Source organism: Acanthamoeba castellanii (assembly GCF_000313135.1).
Source record: "Acanthamoeba castellanii str. Neff unplaced genomic scaffold scf7180000084753, whole genome shotgun sequence".
In the NCBI taxonomy this organism is placed as follows: domain Eukaryota; phylum Discosea; order Longamoebia; family Acanthamoebidae; genus Acanthamoeba; species Acanthamoeba castellanii.
The window spans coordinates 140,902-150,323 of record NW_004457538.1 but is presented as its reverse complement, the minus strand read 5'-3'; the positions used below and the strand labels follow the sequence as shown (position 1 = coordinate 150,323).

The 9,422-nt window shown below is 55.6% G+C and overlaps 4 protein-coding genes across 4 annotated transcripts; 2 read left to right on the top strand and 2 right to left on the bottom strand.

Moving 5' to 3' along the window:
* Nucleotides 1-937: 937 nt before the first annotated feature.
* On the bottom strand, nucleotides 938-3,174 carry ACA1_198580 (transducin family protein; the record flags this gene model as incomplete). Its single annotated transcript, XM_004341681.1, has 8 exons — nucleotides 938-1,175; nucleotides 1,247-1,473; nucleotides 1,581-1,778; nucleotides 1,870-2,147; nucleotides 2,276-2,414; nucleotides 2,509-2,783; nucleotides 3,005-3,035; nucleotides 3,118-3,174. The coding sequence occupies 8 exons, from the start codon at nucleotides 3,172-3,174 to the stop codon at nucleotides 938-940; spliced, it is 1,443 nt and encodes a 480-aa protein (XP_004341729.1).
* A 261-nt stretch (nucleotides 3,175-3,435) lies between these two features.
* On the bottom strand, nucleotides 3,436-5,018 carry ACA1_198570 (COP9 signalosome complex subunit 4, putative; the record flags this gene model as incomplete). The annotated part of the gene is made up of 5 exons (XM_004341680.1): nucleotides 3,436-3,545; nucleotides 3,636-3,723; nucleotides 3,836-4,267; nucleotides 4,393-4,546; nucleotides 4,627-5,018. 5 exons carry the CDS (start codon nucleotides 5,016-5,018, stop codon nucleotides 3,436-3,438), a joined length of 1,176 nt encoding a protein of 391 aa, XP_004341728.1.
* A 421-nt stretch (nucleotides 5,019-5,439) lies between these two features.
* On the top strand, nucleotides 5,440-6,754 carry ACA1_198560 (cterminal domain small phosphatase, putative; the record flags this gene model as incomplete). The annotated part of the gene is made up of 6 exons (XM_004341679.1): nucleotides 5,440-5,667; nucleotides 5,818-5,919; nucleotides 6,028-6,177; nucleotides 6,277-6,375; nucleotides 6,452-6,586; nucleotides 6,680-6,754. 6 exons carry the CDS (start codon nucleotides 5,440-5,442, stop codon nucleotides 6,752-6,754), a joined length of 789 nt encoding a protein of 262 aa, XP_004341727.1.
* Nucleotides 6,755-8,346: 1,592 nt separating this feature from the next.
* On the top strand, nucleotides 8,347-9,309 carry ACA1_198550 (uncharacterized protein; the record flags this gene model as incomplete). Its single annotated transcript, XM_004341678.1, has 4 exons — nucleotides 8,347-8,417; nucleotides 8,540-8,682; nucleotides 8,776-9,034; nucleotides 9,132-9,309. The coding sequence occupies 4 exons, from the start codon at nucleotides 8,347-8,349 to the stop codon at nucleotides 9,307-9,309; spliced, it is 651 nt and encodes a 216-aa protein (XP_004341726.1).
* Nucleotides 9,310-9,422: the final 113 nt, after the last annotated feature.

Sequence of the window (9,422 nt, the reverse complement as noted above, 5' to 3'; positions counted from 1 at the left end):
AAATGGCGATTCGTTGGCGAGGATGGTGAAGGTGGCGAGGTGCGGCTGCGTCGCTTGCCGTGCGTGTTCCCTCGTCGTGCGCAGGAGGAGCTGGCGCAGCTGTTCGAGCGCTTCTGTTCGGGATGGGGCTGCGGGTCCGCCCAGCGCCTGTAGGAGCGCTGTCACTGCTGGGGGCACCCATCGTCGCTCGAATTCCTCCGCCTTTAATCTCGGTGCGCCATTGAAGCTGCCCTCTCGTTCTATAGTTCCATCTCCCCATCCTCGTCGCGCCTCATCCCCATACTCGCCCTCACCATCGTCGCCGCCTGTGCCGAGCCCAGCGTCGCCCCAGGGCGATCGCAGGCTGGCCGCGGCTGCGGATGACAGGTATCCCCATTTTGGGGAAGCCATCGAAGACCAGTTGGGCGAGGAGGACAGGAACTCGGCGCCACCGTGGTTGTGCGGTTCCATTTATGTGTTGTTGTTGCTCCTCTGTTCAATATCCTGTTCCGATCTGCCAACTGAATGATAATCGAAAAAAAATCTGTTATTCTGTATATCAAGATGATGCGCAGCGTACAGTAGAAAAGGATGAATCGCAAGGCTGTGTGGCCAAGGAGAGAAGGCAGATGGACAACAGATGAGTGCGCACCCTAAGTAGCGGATTTTGGTAGGGTCCTCCTTCGCCTTGAGCTGAGGCCTCAGAAAGTTGGTCAATTTCTTTTGCCTGTTTCCTTGTGGCTTAAAAAAGAAAAAAGAAAAAAACTCTCTTGGCACCAGCTGTTCTGTGCTCTGTGAAACAGGAGGAGGTGCCCAAGATCACTCCCAGTCCAGGTTGATGATCCCACATGTGCCATTGAGGGCACTTGCATGCCAGGGAACACCAGGTTGAAAACCTCACTGAGCCTGACACGTTGGGTTTCATTCGCCACCTTAAAAGAATTCTGAAGGTGCTTTTTTATGGGTGGTCTGGATGGGGGGCGGGGATGAGGGGGAGGACAGCGAGCACATTGCGCGCGTCGGGCTGGCGGTCCCAGCGGCCCATGCGGGGCTCGGTGCCCAGCGCGGCCAGGGCGAAGCGGCCCGAGGGCGCTATGGCTAGCCCGTTGACGAATCCAGCCGCCGTGGCCGTGCCCACCTGCTCCACCTTGCCTACTCCCGCGGGCGGCGCACTCCAGAAGCGCACCACTCCGTCACTGTGTCGACAATATAAGGTAAGCACATGTGTTTCGTGCGTGTGTCGTGTCGTGTCGTGTCGTGTGCGCACCTGGATCCCGTGGCGAAGAGGTCGGATTGGCGGCAGGCGGCGACGGCGGTGACCCAGCGGCCGGCGTGGGCGTTGGGCACGGTCGAGCGGGGCTTCTTGAGACCCAGGTCCCACAGGGAGAGCGAGCCGTCCTGCGACACCGTCGCATAGAGCTGGTCCGTCAGGTAGGCCGCGCCGTCGATCGGCGCCGTGTGTCCCTTCCACACCAGATGTGTTTCCTCCGCCACCTACGACCGCACACGACACGACACGACACACGACATATAACACACAGTCATCAAAGTGTCAACAAAGGCAACACGCAATAGACGAGGCGTGAGCGGTGGTGGTGTACCTTGAAGAGCCGAATCGATCGGTCGAATCCGCCGGCGGTGAGAGGCCGCTCCTGGCCCAGGCAGTCGATGGAGGTGACGGGCGCCTGGTGTCCGAACAGGGTTTCGACGTAGGACATCTGGGCCGTGCTCCACACCTTGACCGTCGCATCGGCCGACGCGCTGTACAGTTCCTGACCGCCCTGTCGGAACGTGAGGCCCTATTGAACACGACACGACACGACACGCATTGAGTCAATGACACACGCACACATGAGACGACACACGCGCACACGAGGCGGCACGACGTACGGTGACGGCCTGTCGGTGGCCGGAGAAGGTGTCGATCTGGGTGTTGGTGCGGGTGTCCCACAGGTGGACGAGCCGGTCGTCGCCGCCAGTGGCCAGCATCCGTCCATCGGAGCTGACCGCGATCGCCAGCACGTGCCCCACGTGCCCCTTGGACTTGTCGCTCTTCATCTGCTGCTTCCCCTTCTTGCCCCGGCCCTTCCCCTTGCTCGCCTTTTCGTTGGCCTCCCTCCTCGGCGCCCGACCGCCTCGCCACAGCCGCTTGCCCGTTTCCACGTCGTCTGATGATACAACACCAGACGCACACGACACACGCAACACACGCAACACACGCACATGACACGACACGCATGACACGTCAGCAACACGCATCATGTGTGGTTGAGGGGGGTATGATGGGGGGGGGTACATTGAATGATTGTGCCGTCTTTGGAGCCGGTGTAGGCGGTCTTCTCGTCGTCGGCCAGCGCCACGCAGGTGAGGGGCAGCTGGTGGCCCCGAATGGTTCGGATGCCCGCCTCGGCCGCCGCCACATCTCGCGCCGCAACCTTTACAATCGAACAATCAATCAACGCCAACACACACACACACGCACACGCACGCATGCACACACGACACACGCAACACGGGACAGCAACACACCTCGTGGGCCAAGCGGCGGCGATGACGTCCGGAGGCTTCAAGCACGTCCTGCTTGAGGCGCTTGTGGACGCGTGTGTTGAGCTCCTCTTCGTCCTCCTCCTCGTCGTCGTCTTCGTCGCCGCGCTTGGCCGAGTTGAGGGCCTCCAGCTTGCGCACGTAGCGCTCGGCCAGTCGCAGGCGCGTCTCGTCGGGCGTCTCGTGAGCAAAGCGGTCCTCTTCGGTCTGCTCCTCCTCTTGTTCGCTTCCCTCTTCTTCGCTCAGGTCCAGCGCACCTCCTGCCATTCATTGATTCAAAGCAGACAAAGTTGAGATGAAGGTAAAAGATTGGGCGATTGCAAACAAGATCGAAAACAAATGAAAGGGCACGCATGCGCGTTGCTACTTCCTCCGTTCTACCAAGTCCTATTTTCTTGTAAATTGAATAAAATCTCATAAAATCTCTCCTGCGTTCGCCGCGTTTGTTGGGGGGGGGGGCAAAGGGCAGAGATGAGAGTACCTTCTTCCTCATTTTCTTCGTCATCGCTTGCCTGCAATCATAATTGCAAGGGCCAATCGTCTCCGATTAATAATCACAATTCAATTCATTGGCAAGAGATGCGCCGGGTGTACCTTTGTACGCTTCCGCTTGCGGGCGGCGGGATCGGACATGAAGAAGGGATCAGCCATGTTGTTCAGGAATGAGCGAGGAGAAGAGGGCAATCAAGGGAGATGATGATCTCTTCCGGAGCCAGACAAGGGAACAAAGCCAGAAAAGCCGGAAAAGAAAATAATTATTAAATAATTATTAATTCTTTTTTTATCTCTCTTTCTTTGCCAGAGAGCTCAAGAAGAAGACCTTTGCTACATTTCTTGGTGGCCTGTATTGTTTGTTGAGAGCCTAGAGATACACCTCCAAGGGAATGGCTCATCTATGAACATAGACCTCGCTTAGGACTGGATGAACTGGGGGTACTTGGTGCCGAGGTTCTCCACGATGACGTTGATGGTGTGGCACGCTCCCTCGATGTGCTTGTCCCAGAGGTTCAGCGAGCCACCGTCTGGCGCAAGGCAAAAAAAGTGTGCACACGTGAGCTCAAGGAGAAGGTGAAGAGGGTAAGAAGGTCTTGCAGAGGGAGGAAGACAATTACCAGTCTCGAACTGGATGAGCTTGTCGATCTGGTCGATGCTTCCCTGGAGTCGGCTCTCCACCATCATGCGCGCCGCCACCTGCTCGGCCTGTGTTTGTGTAAAGCGACATGATGCGTCAGACCGATATCTGACGGTACTCAGGCACGACAAGAACCAAGAGGAGATGATCATGATGAGGGGGGCTGAGCTGAACGCGAACCTTCTCGGGAGTGATCTCGAGGAGAGAGCCAAGCTCGGAGAAGGTGATGTTGTTGTAGATCTTGGAGGCCGAGAGGAGGTTGTGCTCGATGACGGCACGGTCGAGCACGGTCGAGCCGTCGGAGAGGAGCGCCATCTGGTGGGGCTTGAGGTCGGCAGCGAACTTCTGCACCTCGGGCTTCCTCAGGACGCGCTCGAGGTACATCTTCTCGAGGATGTCGTAGATGTCGATCTTGGAGCACCGCTCGTCCTTGTAGAGGGTGGCCAGCACGCGCGAACGCTGCGGGCCGGCGTTGGCCAGGATGGCGCACGTCACGGCGCACTTGAGCGCGTCGAGCCTCTCCCGCTCGCCCACGATCTGCGAGAGCTCGTAGTAGCGCGACGACGCCTCGAGGAAGCGCCTCTTGTAGTCCATGATACGGGCAAAGCAGACCTGTTGTCGGCAAGGTGCGTGGTTGGTGATGCGTGTAGCACTCCAATAACGATCTGAAGGCCAGCAGATGGCGACAGCGGCAGAAAGAAGTAGGAGAAAAAAAAGGGGGGGGGGCTGAGGCGAACCTTGTAGCGCATGTGCAGGTTGGCTTCTTTGCAGTCAGGGATGAGAATCGAGGCCCTGTTGAGGAAGGTCTCGGCTTGCACGGCCTCATCGTCTTCCAGGTACAGCTGAGCGATTTTGACGTAAATGTTGACCTTGTACTCGGGATCCAGCACTCTGCACGAGGCAAATAAGGCATTTATACAATTGGTCTCATAATGGAAGCATATCAGCGGCAGCATCGGGGGGGGGGGCACCTGTTGCCAGTGTCGAGGGGGATGGCACGCAGGCAAGCGGCAGCCTCAGCCCACTCCTCCTCATCTTGGTAGACGGATGCCAGGTGCTCGCGGATGATGGACACCTGCTCCTCGAACGCAACCACGCGGGGCTGCAGCTTGGCAAGGGCGTAAGTGGCCACAGTCTTGTGCAGCTCGGTGGGCAGGTCCTTCAGGATCTGAGCAAAGTTCTGGAGGATCTGTCGCGAGATGACGAGGGGGGTGTCCTCAGACACCATGTGATCGACGAAGGCATTGAAATCCTCAGCCTTCTGCGCCGCGAAGATTTCGTTCAGCAGATCTCTGTACTGAGCGATTTTGGTCTTCTGATCGCCCACCGACGCGATCCCATTCAGCTTCGACACCGTGCTCATTGTTTCTATGCTGCTTCTCCAATTCGTAGGATTGATAGATTGCGTGAAAAAACTCAAGCGCAGCCGAAAATGAATTCTTTTTGCGGCTTGATTTTTCTGTGAACTCTTGATTTTGCTAATTCATTTCTAAAATTGCCAAACCATTTAGTGTATTTTGCAATCCTGGCAATTTCCGCCCACCAAGCAGAGGTGGTTCATGTTCACCGGAAGTCCGGTTTCAAACCACTGAGCGCCGTTGGTGCACCCGCTTTTTCTCACCTGCAATTTATTTTTTCTTTTTTTGTTTGGATCTCCCCGCCTCCATCTCAATCTTTTCATCCCTTCTTCTCTTTGGACTCGTTTCATCGTGCGGCTCGGCTGGTCGTTTCGATCTCCCCAACGACCATTCCTACTTCTTCGAACGATACACAACGAGTAGGAAATGAGCTCGCCCATAACACAAGTATCTCGGGATGAGCCGCATCAAAACCTCATAACGCAGGTCTCACGCGATGGATCTCAATCACCTCGCCCTCAAGAGCACCGTGCATCTCGAAACGGCAGGAAAAAGGGATGGATGCGTTCCCTTTTCCAATGCTGCCTTCCAGAGACTGATGATGAGGAACATCGCATGACGAAAGTGGGCGCTTCTTCCAATACTTCTCCTCATGTACATGTTTTACCCTTCCGCCCGTCTTCCTCTCATTACCGTCTTCTTGCTTCCGTTTCAATCCACATTCGCATGGAAATGCCATGGCATTCTCAATTTGCTTCTACACGTTCTGACCATTGCATGTTTATGTTGGGCCACCATTTCCAGTTGAGCCGTGACTACCTGCTACCGCCTCTTCTGGCAGAGGACAGCGGAAAGAAGACTCTCGTGCTAGATCTCGATGAGACCTTGGTGCACAGCTCGTTCAAGGTGCCCTTCTGCCCGATTCTTTTCCGATTTGCCCAATTCTGCATTCGCGTGTCCGCGGATTCAATTTTGCTCATTTTTGTTCGGCCTTCTCGACATGTCCTACCCTAGCCAATCAACAATGCCGACTTCATCATTCCCGTCGAGGTGGAGGATCAGATGCACCAGGTGTACGTCCTGAAGCGACCTGGAGTGGACACGTTCATGAAGCGAGTAGGCGAGATCTTTGAGGTTGTGGTCTTCACCGCGAGCTTGGCCAAGGTACCCACACTCGACCCACAGAACTGCCCAACAACAAGCAAGCCACGCCGCCGCCGGCGAGTGACTGACAACGTTGTTGGCTCCGTTGCCTCTGCCCAGTACGCCGATCCGGTGCTCGACTTGCTCGACATTCACCGAGTTACGCGAACACGGCTCTTCCGCGAGTCGTGCGTGCAACACAAGGGCAATTTTGTCAAGGTCCGTCCGTCACCCGGTCTCCTCTCTTCTCTTCTCTGTCGGCTCACACTCTGACTGTCTCGCCACACGCACACAGGACTTGTCCAAACTCGGGAGGGAGATGAAGAACGTGATCATCATCGACAACTCGCCCGCTTCGTATCTGTTCCACCCTCACCATGCCGTGCCCATCGACTCGTGGTTCGACGACATGAACGACACCGAGCTCCTGGTGCGTCACACTTTGCCTACACTCTTGCCTGTCCGTCTGTCTGTCTGTCTCTGCTCGTGTGCTCACTTGGGTCGCATCGTGCACGCGTTGAAGGACTTGATATCGTTCCTGGAAGACCTGTCCAAGGTGGACGACGTGTGTACAGTGCTGGACACATCGCGCAAGTAAATCAGCGCGACGTCAACAAGAGACTTTTCACGAACACGGCCGCGACCACCATCAGCCACTTCCTCTCCTTCTCCATCTTCTTCTTCTCTCTTCTGAAGCTTCTTCCTCGAACCTCGCCTCTACGGCCGTCGCCACACACTCATCGACATCGATCACCCCACCAGCACCCACACGGGCGCGAGTGGAAATGTAAATATGAGCGAGCTCGGCTACGACCAGTTGTGGTCGCGCCCACGTCTTCCTCATCTTCACCATCAACCAGCCCGAGAGTCGACCGACGAGACCGGCCCATCGTCGTCATCATCACCGACCAACGGCGGCGTACCACCACCTTCATCATCATCTTCCTTTCCGATCCAATTTTGCCGTTTCAACACATCACCGCCGCCTCGCCGCCGTCAATGCGTCGTCGTCACCCACAGTTTTGTGAGCCCTTCATCACCTTCATCATCGTCGACGTGGACACGCAAGAGAGAGAGGCAAGAAAAAACAAGGGGGAGAAGAGGAAGTCAGCTAAAAGGAGAGAAAGAAAGAGCTCGAGGGGAGAGGAAAGCGCGTGTATTTTGTAGTTCCATTCAATCAATGATCATCTTCATTCGTGTCCACCTTCATCTCCATCTTGGCTTGGCTTGACAAGAAATGGCACAGTGCCAAAATGACACTCGACATTGACACGGTGATTGTTTTTTAAATAAAAAGAGAGAGTGATGTGGTGGCGGTCACAAGCTCCATCGCAACGTCATCAACCTCCCACTTTCACACTCCACCGCCAATGCAACGACTAGACAAGTCTCGACCGCACACGTCGCCGGCCCAGCATCGGGCTCCACCCGCTTTGATCCTGTCAACCACGCCACGGCAGCCTTCCGCGAATTCTGGCTGAGCCCACGATCACCAACGCAAGACTGTTGGCCACAAGGTGGTCGCCCGCACACATCGCTTCATGGGCGCGGTGCTACAGTCGCTGGGCTACTTCGAACAATCACGCTCTGTTGTCTGGGATGGGTGCCACTGTGCGCCGGTCCTGAAACCTTACCACCGGCTTTTTTTTAACTAGCATATATACAATCTGGTACGTGATACGATCCTCCTCTGGCCCTCATATATATATATATATATATGTATATATCAAGGGTTCGGTTGAGCCCTGATCATAGATAGGACATGCGTTCATTCACTACGTGCTCGATCGCGGTGCAAAAGGAATTCAGTTTGGAAAAGAAAAAGAAATGCAATACTGGCGGTTGGCCGCAACATAAAGGAAGACAGCAAATCCCACGACGCCCCGATTGCCTGGATTGCTTCGTTCCCCCAACATTGGGGCCTGGGACATGTGAAGAGGTCAGCGGAGGAGAATGAGTTCGTCTTCAACTGCAAGTCTTATACCTTCGGCCGCCCCGACATTTATTCGGGGAGCCAAGCTACACTTCAATTGGCTCATTCGACACAGCTCCCTGCTGAGCGCTCTTCGCGGCTACAGGTTGGTCGAATCGATTTTTCGTCTTTCATTTCATTCGTGTAGAGCCACAAATCTCTTCTCAATTTTAATTCTACTGATTTTATATTACAACAATTGTAGGAATGGCATCGTGATGGGCGCTCGCATTCGATTACCCTATGTGATCCAGGCCTTCGTCTACGCCCTCCTCTATCGAGAGTCCAGGTTCGTCATCGATCATTTACCTCTTCCTTGTCCATCTTTGCTGCGTTCTCACAGCCGTTGTCGTTGTGTGTGCCGTGTGGCGTTCTTGCACGCGCTGTTGCATTTCACCACCACCCGTGCAGCTATCGTAACAGGCTGGTGTTTACGATGAAGCAGCTGGTGCAGCATGGCAAGAACCTCGGCATGTTCGTCGGCATCTACAAGGCCATCTGCTACATTCTCCGACGGATGGGCGTCGACGGCGGCCTCGAGTGTTGGATCGCAGGTGAGTCACTTGTGTGTGTGTGTGTGTGTGTGTTGCGTGCTGTCTGACACAACGACACGACACGACACGCAGGGTTTGTGGGTGGCTACATAGGGTTCGGCGACAGTAAGGGGCTGTCGGGGAGTGTAAATAATCAGATTGTGCTCTACCTGTTCGCGCGGGGCATCTACGGCCTCCTGGTGAGCGGCGTGCGGCGCGGCGTCATCCCGCAGACGCTCGACGTGCGCTCCGAGCGCGGGTTCAGAATATTTGCTGGATTCTCGCTGGCGCTCATCCTCTACCTCACCGAGTACGAGCCCGACACGCTCAACCCGTCCTTCATGGCCACCATGAACAACCTCTACTACGACAGGTACCCATTATTCTTCCGTTGCGTTGCATGTCGTGTGTCGTGTCGTGTCGTGTCGTGTTATTTTGTGCACTCACCAACGCCGCGCGTCGACGCACAGCGAGACGCTGCCACAGCCGTTGCTTCCGGCCAAGCGCTTCGTGCCGTTCGCCGCCCTGGCGACGTTGTCCCTCCTCAGCCCACTCTTCCCCTCGCTCACCCTCGAGTCCATGCTCGGCCGCATCCTCCGCTTTGTGGGCATCGAAGCCTCCCCCTCTTCCCCTCCTCCCTCCAAGTAATTGATACATACGTTGTTAATGTTACATGCCAACCATCATCACTATATAACAGTTGCATGCCAACCGTTCTTGTTGTTTTCCGCACACTGTGATCATATTACATGACGACGACG